Raw genomic sequence first — 20,205 nt, 5'->3', positions numbered from 1 at the left:
GCCGTCAAAAATTTGCAAAACGACCCAGAATATTATTTAAATCATTAATTTGCCGGTATTTTTTTCTGCGGGAATATTTCAAATCAGCGCATATGGAAAAAGCCAAGAGGTCTTTTGGGCGAGACAGGTGGCGTCGATCGAACGGGCAACGAGGGAGGACCGTCGTTCACGTGCTAACCTCGTGACCCGCCTCCATCTTATTAATTTAATTATACGGATAAGTTGGCAGAGCTGGCAACGATCGCGGGACCCACCCCGGTTTATGTCGTGCTCGGGATCCTAGGGGTTAGATCGGGCCGCGGAGAGTCCGAGCTAGCGGCCTATGGGCCGGGCCGGGTCGGGTCGGGTCGGGTCGGATCACGCACGGTTCAGTCTATGGATTAGGCCGAGCCAGGCACAGGCCACAACGAGCTGGACCCGCCGTGTAACATTCAAAAGGTTATTTTTTAAATAAATAAATAAATACTATTTTAAATAAAAAGGTTAATTTTAGAGCATTTTGATTGTAATATGATCTTGTCCGAGTGTTGAGTCAATGAACACTGGGTACGTGGCGCTCCCGGTGATGACGTATAGACCTTCGACTGTTACGAACCTCCGACGAGAACCTGCAAGCACAAAACCGAGCCGGGAGGGGATTCCCGGCAACGGCCCTCCGACGCTCAAGTCAACTACGGCGGAAAGAAAGAATGACGAGAATGAAAACTGTAGCTACAATGATGTAGAATGCATCCCTCCGTCGAAGCTTGGGGTCCTTATATAGGGCTCCCGGGGGGATGCGTGCACGCATCCCAAAGTGTGCACGCTCCTCAAAGCATACCTGGAGTGGTCGTGTCAGAAAAGCGTGTCTGACGTCATACCGCAACTGTCCGAGCAAATCCCTAACAGGATAGTGGAAATTTCTACTGTACGATTCTCTGTACGACTCGGCTGCCCACCATGTTGCCCGTCGGCGGTAGCTGTCTCGAGGTCGATGTCACCCACTGCCCCCTTTTGTCCTCTTCTGCATTGTTTGTCTGTCACCAGGCCGAACGGGACGGGCGCTTAGGCCTCCTAGCGTCCGGTCAAGGGAGCGTGTCGGGTCGAGCGGGAAGGTCACTCGGTCGAACACTCGGACGAGCAACACTGTTCAGACAAACCGCTCGGCATACCAACTCCTCTTCAGAGCGTCGGCAACCCGAACTGTGGTTCGGTTCGGCTGCGTACTGGTTCGGCTGCTATCTTGGCTACTAGGTCAAGTCTTGTCTCCTATCGGCATGAACCATTGGTGGGCCCCCTGAACTTTGACTTCCCAGCCCACGTGTCGTTGACCTCTACCAATGTACGCCCCCCTATCCTTATCACCGGATCACTTGCCTTCCCCACAAGTTTAGTCGAAGGAGGCTGTAGGTCCGACTGATTGGACTATTAGCTCAGCGGTATGATGGCCACTCGGCCACTGATATAAATGTTTTTCTGCACGAGCCTAATGAAAGTGCCCTACGACCGTTCGGCAGATTACTTGATAGAACTTGTTTCATTTCTTTCCGCTAGCCGCCGGGCCGGTTGTAAGTCGGTCCATGCTGACGTTTTTAGAATCCTCTCAGAATTCATGCAAATCCTCGTCATTAAGGCTGAGCATGCGTCCCTGAACACGTAATGACGCTCATTAAATGCGATCCTATGACCGGGTGCCACGTGGCGCTATCGCCATCATCATGCAGCGGTGGCGTCACTTCCGATGGGACCCTCGGCTGTTTGAAATGAACGGTCAGATGCAAGCCTCGAGTCCCGTGACTTGAATTCGACGGCTAGGCAGCATCGGGCCCATCCTTGTAAAGTCTTCATCGCTATCCCCCGTCGCACTTTTGCGTTCGTGCGTTCAGAGGCTTTCGTTCGCGCTTCGTGCTCCGGCGAACCAGTTTCTCAGCATCCCGGCAATCTCTCGCCACCTCTCACAACCATCCTTTCCTGTAAGGACTCTCTGCCCTTTTCCTTCTCTTTTGTGTTTTCTCTATTATTCTAGCAATATCTGTGCTCATTCGGTATTGTTCCGACCCTCTCTTTCGTCCATCTTTTTGTTTTTCTCTGGTTTTTGCTTTTTCTACTGTTCCAGCGATGGCGAGCACCTCACAACCGTCTAATCCCTCTCCCGGCCTATGGTATACGACCATGGAGAGCTGGTTCGATGAGGATGACGCGATGAACTTCGTCCGCGACTTCGAACTCCCTTCTACCCATAGATTAATATTAGCTACCTCATCCGATCGCCCACACGATTTGCCGCCCGACACTATTTGTTTCTTCCGAGACCAGTTTGTAGTTAGTCTGTGTTTTCCTTTACATCTGTTTATCCTTGAAGTGTGTAACTATTTCCGCCTCCCGCTCGGCCAACTTATCCCAAACTCCTTCAGGTTGTTGTGCGGAGTAGTTGTCCTCTTTAGGTTGTACGGCATCCCCCTAGTCCCCAAGATTTTTCATTATTTCTACTATCCCAAACAGTTCGAGTGGGGCACCTTCCTCTTCCAGTCACGGATTGGCCTTGTTTTCTTCGACAAAATGCCGACCTCGAATAAACATTGGAAGGAGTACTACTTTTACCTTCCTTTTTCCGAGCTGCCAGCTTTCCTAACCAAATGGCAGACCGCCGTGCCGACCCCGCCGGACCTTGGTAAATACAAGAGCCAGCCGCCCTACCTCCATGCAGCCAACCAACTGGCCGGGCAGAAATTCAACATCCATAAGCTGCTTTGTGAGGGTGTCATGTATATATTCGGATTGAGTCTGATCCGAACGAAGCTTCCGAGCAGCATGGGTAAGCATTTTCTTCGCCCCCTTTCCTTTTGGTCTAACTGATTTATTCTTCTTTTATGCAGCCGACATCATATGGCGTGCCAAGGCCACTGAGCGGATGAATTTGAGGGCCGCTGAGATAGAGGCGGGGATAGCTAAAGAGATGGCTGACCGGGGCATTGCGCCCCCGGTCGGCTAACACGAGGGTGAGAGCGAAGAAGCTACACCCGCCGTCGCCGAGTCGGTCGTTCGGGTCCCTGCAATCGAAGCGGTCGGCGATTCTACCTCGTCTGCTGGACATCCTACTCCGGAGGACGTGGGGCACTCGGCCGATGACGCTCCGCTGGTGACACGCAAGTGGCGCAGGACGGATCCTCCTGCCCATTCGGCTACATCTGTGGAACCAGTGTCAGAGCAGGTCGGCACTCCTTCTGCAGCAGTCGACCCAGCCCCCGTTTCGGTCGAGACAATTTCCTCGGATCGAACTCCCTCACAACTTGATCTGCCAGTGGCTTCCCTAAAGCGTAGCCCGTCAGTTCTCCGCCATGAGTCCATCATCGGCTTAGGCGCTTGGGCATAATCTCCGCTCGGCGAGTCATCTTGTCGCTCACCTTCAACCCAGTCTGATCCGAGCGACCATCGAGTGATTAAGGCTGTCTTACATCTCCCAACAGAAGAATTCCTTCTAGCGATTGATCGGCCAACTGCCCCTGAACATCATATCACCATCCGCGGACCACTTGTCAAAATATGGGAGGATGCGAGGGCCCGTGTTGCCCTAATGACTCCCGGTCAGCTCGGTGACAGCCACTTGCAGCAACCTACCGGGGTATGCCCCTCAAACTCGTATATGATTATTTTGCTTGGTTCTTGATATTATTTCATCTGAGCGCAGAACTGGGTGGGGAACATCGCGGTCAGCAACCGCCTGGCAGCGCTGGAGGAAGAGTTGAAGAAACTTCAGATTTCTAGAGGGGCGCCAGCTCAGGGGCCCTCGTACGCCATGCTTCGGACTGAGCTGAACAAAACAAAAAAACTACTGGAGGCCGAGCGACACAAATCTTCTGGCCTGGCAACCAGGGTAGCTGGGCTCGAAGCCCAGGTTAAGTCTCACGACCAGGAGATCAAGCTGGCGACTAACAGGAAGAATAGGGTAGTTTCTGATATAGAGGTAAAGAATGCGCAGGCCCGAGCGCTGGAGCAACGCGTCCAAGAATTGACTGGCCTGCTATCCACCGAGCGGAAAAGTCGATCGGCAGACCAAGCTAAATTTCAAGGAGATAAGAAGGATCTCCAGGACGCCCTCGAAGCTGCCCGAGCCGCTCTCAAGGAGTACCAAGATGGCGAATCAGGTCGTTTCGCGGTGATGAGGCAAAACTATGTCCGTTCCGAAGAATTTGGCAATAAGTTTAGCGATCGGCTTGTCCTGGCCTTTGAGGAAGCTATCCATGCTACGACTGCCTATCTGAAGGCCAAGGGCCATCTTTCGAAGACGGCGTCCGTCCCCCCCCAGAGACCTGGCCGAACTGCTGGAAACCATCTCTGAGCCAATCTTCGATGTTCTGGAGTGAGGAGTGCTTTTAAATTTTGAAGTTTCATCTGTATACTTGCCGTTCGGCGAGTTAATATTATCCGAATTTATCCTACTTTTATTCGACTTTTGTCTATGTACTGGCCATGCGACGAGTCAACATAACCTTTCAATTTTGTTCTTGTTTACTTCTCAAAACACATTCTTTCCGAGCGACACTCGGTGGTATTCGAGCCGGGGTTTTTATAGTCGCCGGTTCGACTCTGGGATTTAATGTCACCGCTCGACGGCCTTCGGGCCGGGATTTTTATAGCCGTCGGTCCGACTCTGGGATTTAACGTCGTCGCTCGACGGTCTTCGGGCCGGGGGGTTTATAGTCGTCGGTCCGACTCTGGGATTTAACGTCGTCGCTCGACGGTCTTCGGGCCGGGGGGTTTATAGTCGCCGGTCCGACTCTGGGATTTAACGTCGCCGCTCGAGGGTTTGGGAAGACTAGTCGCTCAGGCGTGATTTTGCAAAAACCCTTCTGTTTTTACTTCCTGCGGTTGAAAGAGACAAAAGGTGACAAATATATGTCGTGTATTACATTGGCGCACCTTTTATCCAGCTCAGTACGGCTGGGGTGGCTCGCACTCCAGGGTCGCTCTAGCTTCCGTCCGTCTTCATCCTCGAAGTAATAGGCGCCCGAACGAAGCTTTTCTACAATCTTGAACGGTCCAGCCCAAGGAGCTCCCAGCTTGGTCACATCGCTGACCGGCTTGACTTTCTTCCAGACGAAGTCGCCGACCTGAAAAGATCTGGGCATTATCCGCCTGTTGTAGTTTTGCTTCATCCTCTGCCGGTACGCCATCAACCGGACGGCGGCCTTGGCTCGCGCCTCGTCCACCAGGTCCAGCTCCAAATGCCTCCGCTCAGCATTGTTCTCGTCGTAGACTCGGATCCGATCGGATTCTACTCCGACTTCTACTGGGATGATGACCTCTCCCCCATACACCAGGTGGAAGGGGGTCGCTTCTGTTCCTTCCTTGGGCGTCGTTCGGAGTGCCCATAATACCCCGGGTAGCACGTCTACCCAACTCCCGCCTTCATGGTGGAGTCGAGCCCGCAGAACTCGCAAGATCTCCTGATTGGCGACTCGAGCTTGCCCATTGCTTTGGGGATACGCAATGGAGGTAAAAGCCTGCTGGATGTCGTACCCCTCACACCACTCCTTGAGTTGTTGGCCCGAGAACTGTCTTCCGTTGTCTGAGATGAGTCACCGCGGGATGCTGAACCGACAAATGATGTGCTGCCAGATGAATTTTTTGACCATCTGCTCGGTTATTTTAGCCATTGGTTCGACCTCGATCCACTTAGAGAAATAGTCGACCGCCACTAATAAGAATTGCTCAAATGTTATCGAATGGTTCCATAAACGTCAACCATCGACGAATGCTCATTGTATCATCGGTGTGGATGTCTTTAATTTTCCCTAGTATTTGTGTGAATTTGCTAAATAAGTATCGAACTCAACGTGTTGACATTTGAATATTCTGCAACTATTATTATCGCATATGTGGCTTTTAGACTTCTGTGTACCTCGTAATATAGTTCACATCCTGCGCCAATGCACGGGCAGGTCCGGAGAACGCTGTAGAGCCTGGCCGCCAATGAGGAGCCATCACCTCCTCTTCCAACAGTACGCGCCGACCGATCTACCCGCCGCTCCCCGACTTCGTAAACTCTATTACAATGTCACCGTCATTCGAATGTGAGGAAATTTTATATTGAGGGGGCGAAATATATGTATTTATATTGAGGAGAGGTGATCATGTCGTTGCCTCCCATTCGCCAACAAGTTTAGAATATGACTCTCATGCATGGCCCTATCACACAATCAAATTGATTGACCCTTTAGCTATATCATTATGACTATGGTACCTATAATTATCTTAGATACTCGTCCTCCTCGTTTAATTAACACATAAGTTTAGATATGTTCTATTATATGCATGTTACATTGTCTAAAGTTGTCCTAAGAATTGAGGATCATAATTGTTCACAAAAATAGGCAAGTAGTTTGCTAGCAAAACTTAATTTGCATGCACACTCAAAACTCCAAGCTAAGTTTAGATTTGTATGGGGTTCAATCACTCAACATTAGGGATATGTTTGAATGTCTAATCGTTTGAGTTAACAAGTTGATCGTATATAATAACTCCGTCTCATCTAAGAATAATAAATGAACCGAAAATAAGAGACTAACATGGAACCCTAGCCCTCACTCATGTTTCTAAGCACAAATGATTGTATCAGTATGTATCTATTGCAAATTATATTAGTTTATTTGTCATTATAATCTCTTTTGAGGCATTGAAAATCCCTCTTTTCTATAGATTTAACAGGGTTACTTGCCCAAATTGTGGTCTATGCCAACAAAGGCATAGATGCAATATCATGCACATTAAAGCTATTTGCAAAAGTTGCCATCATCAAAAATAAGTTAAAACTTATTCCACTAATAGAGTAGTGTAGCACTTGTACATTTGAACTATCGAATAAATACATAGAACAATAATTAGAAAGTGTCTTTAAGAAATAAAAAACTGCAAGAATGATCATCTGTACAGAGATTTCTACAAGATTTTTCTCTCCATGATGAAGTTCTTAGCTCCTGGTGGAATGGTAGAGCTCCATGTAGTCCAGTGCGGGCCGATTCCAGGACCAGTCTTGCTCCATCACACGCTTGCATAACGAGTAGAACCACTCCCGAGCATTGGACCAAGCAGGGAAGGCTCTGGAAAATCCCATTATAAGATCAAATAATTTGCTTGTCAGTTGCTTGATCTAACGGTTTATATCTTTTGGAATGAAAGTCCAAATAAGCTATCAGTACAAATTAAACGACAAATGTATACTTTCTAAATTAGAGATTGTTATAGCAGGTGGCACAATATCGGAATAATGGTGTACAAATCAAACAAAATGTTGGTATAATGTGAGTTGTGTACCTAATTACTTGGCAAACAAAATCGACAACTCAGGCCCTACTTAGCTTTGTAATATGCTAGATGAAAACTGGGTTGAAGATGTAAAGCAGTTGGAGGCTTAAGCCAGTATGGAAGCATGTTGAGTTTACAGTATTGTCATCATCTAAACAGTTTAATATTTATTTCAAGTTAGATGGAAATTTATTTTAATTTTTTCTGATCCCCCAAAATGGAATTTATCTTTGTCCTTCAAAAAGAAAAGAACCTCAAGTATATACCAATCAAATTTCTGGTTTAAGAATAACCAACGGAAAATGAAGAAGCCCATTAATGCGAGTAATAAACATGCCTGTTGAGGGCAGAGTCCATGGCACCGGCATCAGTTCCTTCAAAGCTGAATCCATTTGGTTCAAGGCCTTGTGCTTGAGCTCTTTCTTTATCATTGTCAACGTCGAATACAGTATCATAAAGTCCTGTAGAAGACAACAGCTTTAAGTACAATATTTGAAGAAAATAAACTAAAATCCTTATAAAAAATAGAGAGTAGAAAATCCATAGAAACTATTGGCAAGCAATTTACATGGTCATACTTTATATATAAACCATTCTGCTTCTATCTGGAGATTCCAATCAATAAAAGAAACTATGATCTGGAGGGGTCCATGAAAGATTATTTGTAACTCATGATCTACAACACTATCTATAAGTTTTATAGATGAAACCTCCTTGTGCATTAAATGATCAAGTATTTCCATGAAGTTGTGCAAGGGTTAAAGGCAAACACTAACATGGACACTAGATCATTTTTACCTACACTATTGCTCTATATAGAATTTTGTACCTTAATATTGTCGTTTTAACGAAATTTAATAACTGAGAGACATTAAGAAAACTCACCTCCTGTTTTACGAACTATAGGAACAGAGCCATATCTCATAGCAATAAGTTGGGTCAATCCACAGGGTTCAAAAATAGATGGAACAAGAATAAAGTCTGCACCAGCATAAATCTGAAGGACAATGGATTAGAAAACATCTTATATCAAAATGAGAGGGCACCTTCCATGAGAAGTAGCATCTTACCAGATGTGAAAGAGGTTCATCATACGTCAAGCAAAAGCGTGCACGATCAGCATGTGAATTGTGCAATTGATTTCCCAAGTTAACAAAATCATTCTGAATACGAGGATCTGGTGCTGAACCAAGAAGAACAACCTGCAACAAGGTCATTAAGTTTATGAAACGGTACAAAAGAATTACCCAAAATACAGTAATATAAAGTGCGGTGATACAGAAATGATGAGATGAAATAATTGGATGCAAAAACATTGCTTTAGAAAGCAAAGAAAACCCTGCCTGTCCATTTTGTTCAAGTGTTCGCCAAACAGCATGTTTGATCAGGTGAATTCCCTTCTGAACTGTTAAGCGGGTAATAATACCTACTAAAGGAAGGTCTGATCTCTTCAATCCTAGTCTTTGTTGCAATGCATCTTTAGCAGCCCTCTTACCTTCCATCACATTTTCTGATGTGTACGACACCTAAAATTCCATGAAACAAACAAAGATATCGATTTAACAGAAAATAGTTTTTAACATCAATTATTACTTAAAAACATTTTAATAAAAAGCAAATGCTTCAGTATACTTCAACCAATGAGCTTCACAAGACAACAACTCTCTCAGCCCGGGTGGAAATTAAAGATGTAACCATGTCCTAAATTAGTTTATATATATATATATATATATATATATAGTTTTGTTTGCATCTGGATATACATAACTCTAAGCATGTCCTCAGTCAAAATATTGCAACCCAAATAAGAAGGAAATTGTGCATATAGAAAGATAAATGCCAAAATTGTACCAGAAGACATTGAAAGAGTCAAAGATGTTACCGGGATGAACTGATCATTGCATGGGTCCCAGATATCTGGATCAATTCCATTTACAATACCATGGAACTTGTCGAGATGAGGAGATATTGCAGAATTTCCAGAAATCTCTCTAGAATATGTTTGGGATACCTGCATTGAAGACATAAGAAAAGAATAAGTTGCAGCAAAAGCTTGTCTTATTCTATTCAAAGTAGAACTCAAAAAACTAGTACAATTAAGGAAGATATCTGAATGTTTAAACATGAATCTACAAATTAAATCAAAATATGAAACATAATGCTCAAAGAACATAGTTTCATTTTAATAAATGTTTTACACAATATAACACCAAGATTCAACTGCTTGAGTGCTTGTGGTGTTCAGACCATCTAATCTAATCTAATAGGCATGAATCCACAATGCAATATATTATCTGAATTAATGTGGACATGAATATCTTTGACCAGTCCCACATTGCTTGTGGGGTTATGCATAGAATAAAATGTAAAGTGGATTTTAGTCGTACTTGTGTTTGAGGACCACCATTTTGAGGGCATAGGTAAGGTTGTTTCTGGATAAAGTAATGACAATTTCAGTAATATTGACATCTATTTATCATGATAGACTTGAAAACCACTTCCCCAATGTGAAAAGTATTCCAAAGAACAGAAAAATCAATTGATGAACAATCAGATTGCAACAAAGATCTAGTAAGACAGAAACATAAAAATGAAAAAGAAATTAATAAGACTTTTTTCTGAATAGCAAGTGAAAAGGAAACTATATATGAAGCATAAAAAAAATATTGTACACAATTTAAAAACTATAGGAAAAAGAACAACTATCATAATTACAAAAAATAGTAATATTTCAAGAAAGGTAGATACTGACAGTCGTAGCCTTATCAGCAAACATCATTGCTCTGGCAATGTTCTGTATCCCAAACTCAAGATTATGAATTGTAAAAACTACTTGAGAATTACTCAGTCCGTTGTGAATGTAGTGTTCTTTAAATAACCATGCTACAGGAGCACTGGACCAATCATGGCAATGCAAAATATCCTGCCCAGAAACAAAAAAAAAAGTTTAAGATTTGTAAAAATAATAAAAATAACATTCTGCACAGCATATAATATAGGCTATGATTAATTTGAGGATAAAAGAAGCATGCTTGAGAGATAAATTTGTAACACACTCATCAAAAAAAAATTCTTATACATTTGATATAGTAAGTGTACTGGTCCAAAGAAACTCAGAATGTAAACTATCCTTTGCTGTTTCTATAGCAAATTTTATGCAGAGCATATTTCTCTGATGGAAAATTAGTACAACATGGATATATCGCAGTAGCATTTCACAGGAAGGAGTCTTATCCCTGTTGAGAGAGATTAGATTCATTGCTGAAATGACTTGAATTCACCCCAATGGGATAGCAGGTCCGCACCGACCAAGTGTTTTGATTTTCTCATCAAAGCTGCAATATTTTTGCAAGCTATATTGGGGAAAGGGATGTAAGTAAGCACACTTCCTCAAAAAAGAGTGTTTACTTGAAACTGACTGTAATTATGTCATCTTAACAAAGTCAGTATTTGCCATGTCTATTTGACTCGCTGAAAATCAAGTGCACTCTTTTATAGCAACAGTATGCTATTGCATGTAATTGAAGTCCTTAATTCCATGATGCTTATCATAGATACTTTGATTTGAAAACAGAAAGTGAATTTCTATGCAAACATGATCTAGAAGTGTCTAGAGAGCATTTTGACTTTCACTCAATTGCCTAAGAATATCTTTCCAGTTTCAAATGAGGTGATAGTAATAATTGCCTGTCAGGACAATTCATCCATCATTTACAAGAAGCAACAGCAGTTTATGTAACTGCTGTTTGATTGGTAAAGCCATTAACTTGTATTTGATCCTTCATGAAACCAGGAATTATTTCCTCATTATTTCCCCAGAGAATCTCTTGTGATGATATCTTTGCACATGAGGAAGCATTAGAGAGCACTTTTAAGGTTTGGTGCAGTGCGGTCAACATAGACAGATAATTGACTTTGTTGGTTGCTCAATCCCTTTGTGAAGTTGATCTATGGGTGAGGGCTTTTGTTGTTGTCAGAAACAAGTTTCACATATGGTGGAAATATGAATGCATATGAGGCAATTAAGGGAGGGTAGAAGCATGGAGGATGATATATTTGCTTAGTGGCATGCGTTCAACAACTTAATAAAGCAGATGTACGTGAGAGGAAAGTGAAAGATGCGATCACAGTCTAGCTTCTAATGAGGTATTGAATGTATTATAGCAACTTACATCAGAAACAGGTGGAGATCCATTAAGCTACTTTTAGTGTAACCATCATTTCAGGTACGATATTTATGACAAACTCCATATAGTGTAACCATTATTTCTCTTCTAAAAGGTTTTTTTACTTCAGCCAACTAAATGTTGTCTCTTATGTACGAATGCATCTATCACACAATTGTGTGTTGAATTTAATACTAATAGAAGATGATCCTTAGGAGGACTGTTTTCTCAGATAAAATGATCATACACAATTGATGGAAGTGCACAAGGATATTACTCCCAAAAGAATACAAGTGAAGAAAGTATGCCATCAGTTTAACTCACAGGTTGAAATCCACTTTGAAGAAGAAACTCCAGGGCAGCATGACAAAAGAAACCGAATCTGTTCCCATCATCATTTCTACCATATATGCACCCCACCGAGAACATCCTGCATAATATTGTAATATAATGACCTATAACCAACCACATTATCAAATGTGAATGTATTACAAATATAATAAAAGAATACAACACTCCACATTATGAGCCGATAATAATGCATCCAAGAAATGGTACATTCAAGCCAGATCTATCTGGTAAAGTCAACAGGTGCAGTTAAAAATGAGCTGGTTAGATTAAATCAATGACCTGATCTAACACTTAATTCCTTGACCACAATTCCACAATCTCAGATCACAATGGAATCTATGTCACCCTAACAAAGAAATTACAAGCTAAACTAATGTAGGGGAAACTAGGAATGCTGATTGATGAATCAATCACAGGCTATGTTAGATCAAGATGCTTGATCCTTTGTCTATAACATGAAGCATGAATATTTTTAGTTCTAATTTTTCCAATAATCAGGATTTTGCAATACTATTGCATTTAAGTCTGTCCCCCTAGCATAGGCAGATCAGCCTCAGAATAGAATCAGTCGTTGCTCAGATTGACCATTCAATAGCTCAGATTCATAACCAGCTTGTTCTAGGCCATCGAGACCAAATGTGTAAGCTGAATGATAAGATACTTCTCCAATATTTGATATTATGTTGCTAGCTAGCCAATTCCCAAGCTCTCCCATCACTCCCCCACCAAATGGGAAAAAATAACTTGAAGTTTCCACTGCTCAAATCATCATTGTTCAGAATAGCCATGTGAATGAACAAACACTATTAAGAGGAAAGAATTACTACATACCCATTTTGTGGCTCTAAAAAATATACAGAAAGGCCCTCAACCTTGCCGAACATAACTTTTATTTCTGCCCCACCCCAAGAAAAGGTGCTGTGGTAATGGAAGTCTTTCACCTGAATCATTACAAAAATGTCAAAGAAATTCAGGGAACTCAAAAAGAAAGCTATGATTACTACAGCTCATTGGCTGAAAAAACAAGCGAGCAAGTCTGACAAAATAAAAATCCAAACTTAAAAGTCATGAGGGCAATGCAAAATGAAACAAAACAAGAAAAGATTGTCTTAGCGATAGAGAATGTGTGAGAAATGTCCTTTACCAAACAAGGGCAAAGGAAAACTGTTGAAGCATGTAAACAAATGATGTATTTATAAACAAAACCTTGTCTGACAAAATATGAACTAGAACCGGACATTATTAACCTGAGAGCAGTTCATATATTTATTTACAAAAAATCTACATAAATTTATAATATTTTAAAAACACAATAGAAGAAAGAAAGCTCTATGGATAACACCAGGATGCCAGATCAGTTTATAAACTGTATTGGCATAAGAAACTTTCCCTGAGAAAGCACTTTTCTTCCATGTATATTTTCTGGTTTCGACCATGTTCTTAGAATTTACTTTACCCAGTGTATGATATACAAGAACAAAGACCTACTGTCTTCCCCATGTTATTTCAAAGACAATTATTCCTAAATTGCCAATTGAAATTTAAACCTTCATAATCAACTTTTGTTAAACGAGTTCCATTTAGAATAAATCAACAGAATATCAAAAGTTAAAACTATTTTCCACTTTTAAAAGAACAAAATACACAAAACCTACAAGAAACACACATACGACTGCCATTCATTAGTATCTATATTTATTGGTAGAATTCTATAGCAAATGAAATTGATATTTATATAGATCACTCAGATGGATCAGCATAATCGAAAGGATGAGATGGAAAATAGCAAGATGATCTTACATTGTTAAGATTCATACAATTATAATTTGGAAGAATAACATCAACTTTATGGCCCAAATCTTGAACTGCCCGAGAAAGACTAGTAACAACATCCCCAAGACCACCAACCTGCAAAAGGATAGCATAGGTATGTAATTGACCATCAAGTATTAAAGAAAATAACCAAAAAATATTTAAGTTTACACATCCTCACTTTATCATAATCCAATAAACTGATAGACACAAAAACAAACATTCATCAGGGGGTCATTTAAATGGTGAAATAGAAAACAAAGGTCACTCAAAATTATTTAAAATCTGCTCTTTGGCATCAAAATTAACATAAAATGTATGACCTAAAACAAGTTGTGGTCCTTTGATGAATACAAATTTAACATAGGTCACAAGATCTTAAATTAAATTTTCCCTCTGTTAAAAAAGCATCTCATTATACTCCAGACAAATATTCTAGCAAATATAAGTGACTCAGAAGGATAAATTTGGTTGGTTAAGTAGAATCCCGCTAAAACAATTTTTTTCATAGAATAACCAGAATTTTAGGAGTTGTCTGTTGACTCTCTTCTGCATGACATGCTGAGAATCATTGTATCTTGGCATCAAAGCATATGCAAAGCTTGATAGAGATAATCCTTGAAATTTTCCATTGTTTCTATAGTCGAACAAAAAAAGTGAATGTTATAGGACAAGTTTTAACGGAAACAAATAGAGAAATATAGACAACTTACAGTTCAAGAAGAAAATTCTCTGTCCATGTTTAAATTTGGACTCGGAATGTTTTCAAAGGATAAACATGTGACACCCTACATTAGTCTTATGAGCTAATAAAAAAGTTTTATAAGCTTAGATGAATTGTGCAAATCAACTTCTCATTTAAGCCATTGTGACAATTAGCACTAGATGTGTTGGAAAATGTCGCTACAGACACCACTGGCCTTGCAAGCCACCTATTAAGGTTGATTCTAGACTATGAACTAGACTTTAAATCTTAGCAGGACACAGGACGTCAATCCTTGAACAGGGAAGATTAAGACACTTTAGTCTCATGCAGTGAGTTTTAGCCAATAAAGAAGCTTTATTAGTTTAGATGATCCATTATTAAGCTAGACCTAAGCATTTACCGTCAGTGGTTGAGTCTAACAAGTTGATATGTTAGTTCTCTCATCTATGTCGTTCCTAATAAAACAGGTTTAAGTTTTAAGCATATTATAACAATAAGCTTCACAAAAAGCATGTCTAATAAAAGCATGACAATATAGAATTAGTATTAAGGTGAAAAAATCAGATTCAGTATTAATTAGCAGGAGCATATGAAACATTTAAAGCATGACAAACAAATTCCATAAATTTGATTAAAGTTTATCTGATTGCACAAGTTGCCGACATTGATATTCATACACGAGCACTTAGCTTCCCAAATTATATTCAAAACCTAGATATAAGGCAACAATCATTCAGCAAGTGACCTTACCTTCGCAATAGGTGCCATCTCAACAGAAATATGGATAATGTGCATAGGTGGTTCCTTTGTAATGCTTCCCGTGACAGGTATATGATAATCCATCTTATTTCTGTTATCATAGAGTCCGCCATCTTCCTTCTCCGAGAAAACAAAATCCATCATATAGGCATCAATAGGGACCTTAACTGCAAAAATAAACAAAGAAAATTTAAAATTCAGAAATTGTTGACCATCAAACTTTAACATAAATATTTACTATAAATCCACATTAGCGTACCATCAGCATAGTAGTCTAGAAATGAAGCAATTTAATGACTTGCAATGCATCAAAAGACTTGCACCTATAGGCTCTTTAACATAAACACTCAATGGACAATCTAAGATGGACTAAGTCAAGGCAAAACAACAACAAAAAAACTAGGGAAAACCTGATCAGATCCATTCCACAAGCATACCACATTCCATGAGATGAACACTAAAACTAGATCTACAGATCAAGCAAACAGTTCCAAAAAATGACAAATTTGAATAGAACTAAACTTTATTCAACAAGCCAAGATAAGAATTTCATTCAACATGGTTAAGAATGCATCAGTGCTTAAAAGAAGGATTTCCTATTTCTTGTGTTAGCAGAAAGATGCACACTAAAGTAAACATCAAATAGTATCAATACTAAAGAACATTGAGAAAGAATCCCTTAATACTTTAAGAGTATATTTGATAGCATATTGACATCAAGAACAAAAAATAGTCAAAAAGAAAAGGAAACTAAGAAATTCTGACTTGAAAAATCTAACCAGTTATTTTATGGTGTGAACCATTCTCTGCCAGAACCATTTTTTGAGGTGGTAGAGGTCCTTTAGGGTGACTCCAACGGTTGAATGAACACCTAAACCAAACTTCAGGCTTTCCATTTAGGACAGTATTAGATGGATTATAAAAAATGGAGACCATTTTTCCAGCTTGAACATCAACTGGTTCAGTATACACTATATGCTTATGAGACAACAAAAACATTTTCATTGTCCTTTCCTTTGTTTCAGCTTTCACGCGCTCAATTTTTTCAGCCTGCAAAAATAAACATGATTCAGATTAAACAAAAAAAAAAAGAATCTGAACAAAGGAAAATTTCTTTGTTTGCTCAGGTATCAAATAATATATTGAATTAGTTACAAGATAATACATGATCTTTTTACAAAGAGCCTCTACCTTTTTTCTTCTGTCTTCTTGAAGCTTTCTGAAGATTCGTTGCTCTTCTTCAACCCAGAAAAGTTCATCAGGCATGCCCTTTGATACAGTAGCATGAAAGTCATTAAGGTTGTTGTTGTCATAACAAACTGCCTTTCCTGGTGGTCCATTGGCAAAAACCCAATCCAGAACCACTGCTTGATCAGGCACGACAACTGTGAAATGAAATAATTATTAAGAATAATGGCATGTACAAGATGTTAATGTTCTACTAAGCAATGAGGACAAAAAGTTAAGGTGTAAGCAAAAACTAAATTATGTTTTATCAGAAAATATTTAACTATTATTGCTTATAGTCGTCAACAACATATGAATTGTGAAGCAACCAAATGACAAACACACCAAAATGAATACAACCAACCATAGACTAGCTTGTGTCAGAATCTTAAGAGTTAATCTCCCAATTGAGAACAATTTAAGATATATTATATGTCTGAGTGAAAGTGCATCGTGTTTTTTAGGACATAAGTGCTTCAAATCCAGAGATTACACATTTTGACCAATTTAAAATAGCCTCCTTTAACCTTGAATCTGTGTATGAATTGAAGGATTGAGCTTGCACAAAAATACTGCATTTTTTTTAAAAAAATAATAATTTCTAAAACACCACTGATGGCAGAATTTTCCATGATAAAGACAGAGATGATAGTTTCAAGAATTGCTTGATCCATGTTTGAAGAATAATGCATATGCCAGGAAAACAAGGTTCATCAAATGTTGTTTTTTCAACACACATACAAAACCAAATGTAATTAAGATGTGCAAACAAAGTACACAGAGTGACTGGCTATGATAACTATTGTAGCTTAGAGATCTGAAAAGTGAAAAGCAGTGTTCACTTCACATGAAGTCTTGGTCAATCATGCACAATGTGTAGAAAATGGAAGACCTAAATCAATTGATATTGTCTAAAGAATCAGGAAGAATGTCACAGGTAGCAAAAATAAACTGTCACAAACATATGGATTAATGCAGCAGACCTATTAAAAGCCGGACAGGATTTATCTGAATTAGGGTCAAGAATAATTGGGGCTCTAACAAGGTTCATCAAATTCGAATGTGAAATTAGAGAAGACAAGATATCAACAATATCTAAACGGAAGCTTGATCAGCACCATGATAATGCTTATCCAGAAAAGGAAGTGCCTAGTTGCATGATTAAAAAGAGTCCAAGAAGACTGAATATCCAGGTTGAAAAAGAATGCTAAAGTAACCACACATACCATCAACACACCACCAATCACCATCAACTTTCTCAGAACGGGAAAGTTCCCTGACAATAGACAGTCCTTCACTCCAGTTGTTGTGACCTCCATGAACCCAAATCTCTGAAGCATGGGCAAGTGGGCGTGAACTTCTGTTATAATACAGTTTAATCCTGTCACCGCCTTCAAATAAACTAGGCTCCATTTGCCATACATGGTGAGCTGATTGTGAAGCCAATTTCATTACATGATGCAATCCCTGCCTTCTTTTCTCTACTTGTGTCTTTGCTTGTAATCTGTCAGACTCAATTGCAGCTTTTTCTGCTTCCCTCTGGCGCTGCTCTTCTGCCAGCCTTTTCTTTTCATTTTCCTCGGCAGCAAGTCTTTCAAGCTCCTTCTTCTTTTCTTCAAGCAAGAATTCTTCAAATTTAGTTTCATCCATATCACCTTCCACAGATATGGAGAAATCTTTATAATCATTATTCTCATATACATCGGCACCATTGAAAAATACAAAATCCACTCTATATGCCTCCTTAGGCACATAGAGTTCACAAGCCCACCAATCTCCTATAAGATTGGTTTTCTGCAATTTCTCTGTAAAAAATTTCCATTTCCAACCATTGTAAGCACCCTTGATTAAAATTTCAGTTTCAGTTGCCAATACAGATAAATTTTGGTTCAAGAAAACTTTGATAACTTGGTCTTGAGTCACCACTTCTGGAGTCACAAATATTTTATTACCTCTTGAGAAGTTTTCATTAGCAAGATCCTCCAATTGTTTTCTTTGTTTGAGTGCATCAAATTCTTCTCTATGTTTGAGTAATGAGTCCCCAGAATCAGTGTCATCTTTACCAGAATTATTTTCACGGTTACTGGGTTTTTCCTCCTGTTGATCAGCTATTGATGTCTTTTCTGATATCGATATTCCGCCTATCTGATCATTACCAAGGGCCACATGCCTTTCCACTTCATTGAACTGGCCAATCTTTTCCCCATTTTCTATTATTTTGTCACTATGATCAACTTTTACATACTGAGTTCCCAGACCTTGTCCATGTTCTTCATTGCCAGACCGCACTATAGGTACATCACATTCAGTATCAATTGTAGCAGTAAAAGGGATGCCTGAGAAATTTTTATCAGCCGCTTGTGAATCCCTAGTAAATATTTTATCGGTTAGTGTACTGCTAGGAGTATGCGATGGTTCTTTGTCTTCGGTGTCATTTTGATCTCTTTTTTGAGTGCTCGTTCCTACCAATGGTCTAGCTATAGGAGCAAATCCTCTTGGAGTAGAAGAAGCCTTTGTCTTTGGGATCAAGATCCTTTTGGGGTGCCTTTTAGAATAGTCTGCACAATGCAAATCAAAACCTGAAGAATGTATCCGGATTATGGATAAAATATTTGATTTCAAATGATAAATGAATTATTTACCTGAACTTGCCAGCGCACAAGGTATAAATTTGATTCTAACTTCTTGATACCTTAGTGATGACTGTGGAAAGTACATGAACAAAATAAAAAAAATGAATTCTTTTTTTTCACACTATTAGGATTTTAGCTAATCATATGTGATCATCTTATTAAAACAATAGTGTACAATACAATAACTCATACCACCCAGAAGAAGAAAAAAAGTTAGTAGCATTGGTATTTCAAATTGGTGTACTTCTCGTTCGGAACTGCAATCTAGTTTACGATCAAAATAAATTCCAAAATCGGCCAAACTATATAAGAAAAAAAAACTTCGAAATAAATCACAAGTAAAAGAACATCTAAAAGGATATATCTGATGAATAAAGAACACACGAAAAACCATATTTTTCTGGGAAAAAAACTCAATTCAGCGAATGTGTAACCAACCTAATAATTGTCACCAAGGATGGCATTATTACCAATACTCAAATTCGGAAACTACCGAAAACAAACAGATCACTCCTACTCAATAAATCAAACCCCAAAGACAGCACCTTTCGGACTCAGCAATGAAAGCAAACCTTATCAAAACCCAAACCGCACTGAGAAATAAGAGAGGGAAGGAATAAAAAAACACGAAAGCAGGAAACTTACACGGGAGAAAAGCCCGAGAACCGGCATCACCCTGACCCGGGTGTTCGCCGAGGTCGTTATCTGGCAAGATAGCGCCCACTGCGGCTGTAGAGACATCGCCATTTTCGCCGTTCCAAGATCGCCTACGCTTCCTATTTGCGAATTCCAGAATCCAGATGAACGCAGAGCAGCCTCGGCGCCGTGTTTATAAAGGATTTACAATCCCAGAGGGCTTTAAACCGGTAGTAGAGGGCTCAATCAAAGCTGACGGATTCAAAAATGAATTAAATGAACAAATAAAGAGGGAGAATTTTTCCGAATTTTGGATTTGGAGATTCGAGGGCAGAGAATTAGCTGGTGGTTTTCGAATTATCGCCGACGTGATCGAAGAAGAAGTCCCCGCGAGCGGACAACCTTGGAGAGGCTTTTGCAGCCGTCAAAAATTTGCAAAACGACCCAGAATATTATTTAAATCATTAATTTGCCGGTATTTTTTTCTGCGGGAATATTTCAAATCAGCGCATATGGAAAAAGCCAAGAGGTCTTTTGGGCGAGACAGGTGGCGTCGATCGAACGGGCAACGAGGGAGGACCGTCGTTCACGTGCTAACCTCGTGACCCGCCTCCATCTTATTAATTTAATT

At 40.1% G+C, this 20,205-nt stretch overlaps 1 protein-coding gene across 1 annotated transcript; it reads right to left on the bottom strand.

The window, feature by feature from the left end:
• Positions 1 to 6,771: 6,771 nt before the first annotated feature.
• Positions 6,772 to 19,994, bottom strand: LOC121976802 (starch synthase 3, chloroplastic/amyloplastic-like). Its single transcript, XM_042529156.1, has 16 exons — positions 19,584 to 19,994; positions 18,948 to 19,008; positions 17,532 to 18,863; positions 16,270 to 16,463; positions 15,858 to 16,128; positions 15,070 to 15,245; positions 13,602 to 13,709; positions 12,633 to 12,742; positions 11,775 to 11,880; positions 10,037 to 10,207; positions 9,167 to 9,295; positions 8,628 to 8,810; positions 8,355 to 8,486; positions 8,170 to 8,281; positions 7,622 to 7,745; positions 6,772 to 7,079 (listed from the first exon to the last, which is right to left on the bottom strand). Exons 1-16 carry the CDS (start codon positions 19,683 to 19,685, stop codon positions 6,950 to 6,952), a joined length of 3,441 nt encoding a protein of 1,146 aa, XP_042385090.1. The 5' UTR covers positions 19,686 to 19,994; the 3' UTR covers positions 6,772 to 6,949.
• Positions 19,995 to 20,205: the final 211 nt, after the last annotated feature.

Source organism: Zingiber officinale, chromosome 4B (genome assembly GCF_018446385.1).
Source record: "Zingiber officinale cultivar Zhangliang chromosome 4B, Zo_v1.1, whole genome shotgun sequence".
In the NCBI taxonomy this organism is placed as follows: domain Eukaryota; kingdom Viridiplantae; phylum Streptophyta; class Magnoliopsida; order Zingiberales; family Zingiberaceae; genus Zingiber; species Zingiber officinale.
Note: the sequence above shows the minus strand (reverse complement) of the source record. Positions and strands in the feature narration are given on the sequence as shown.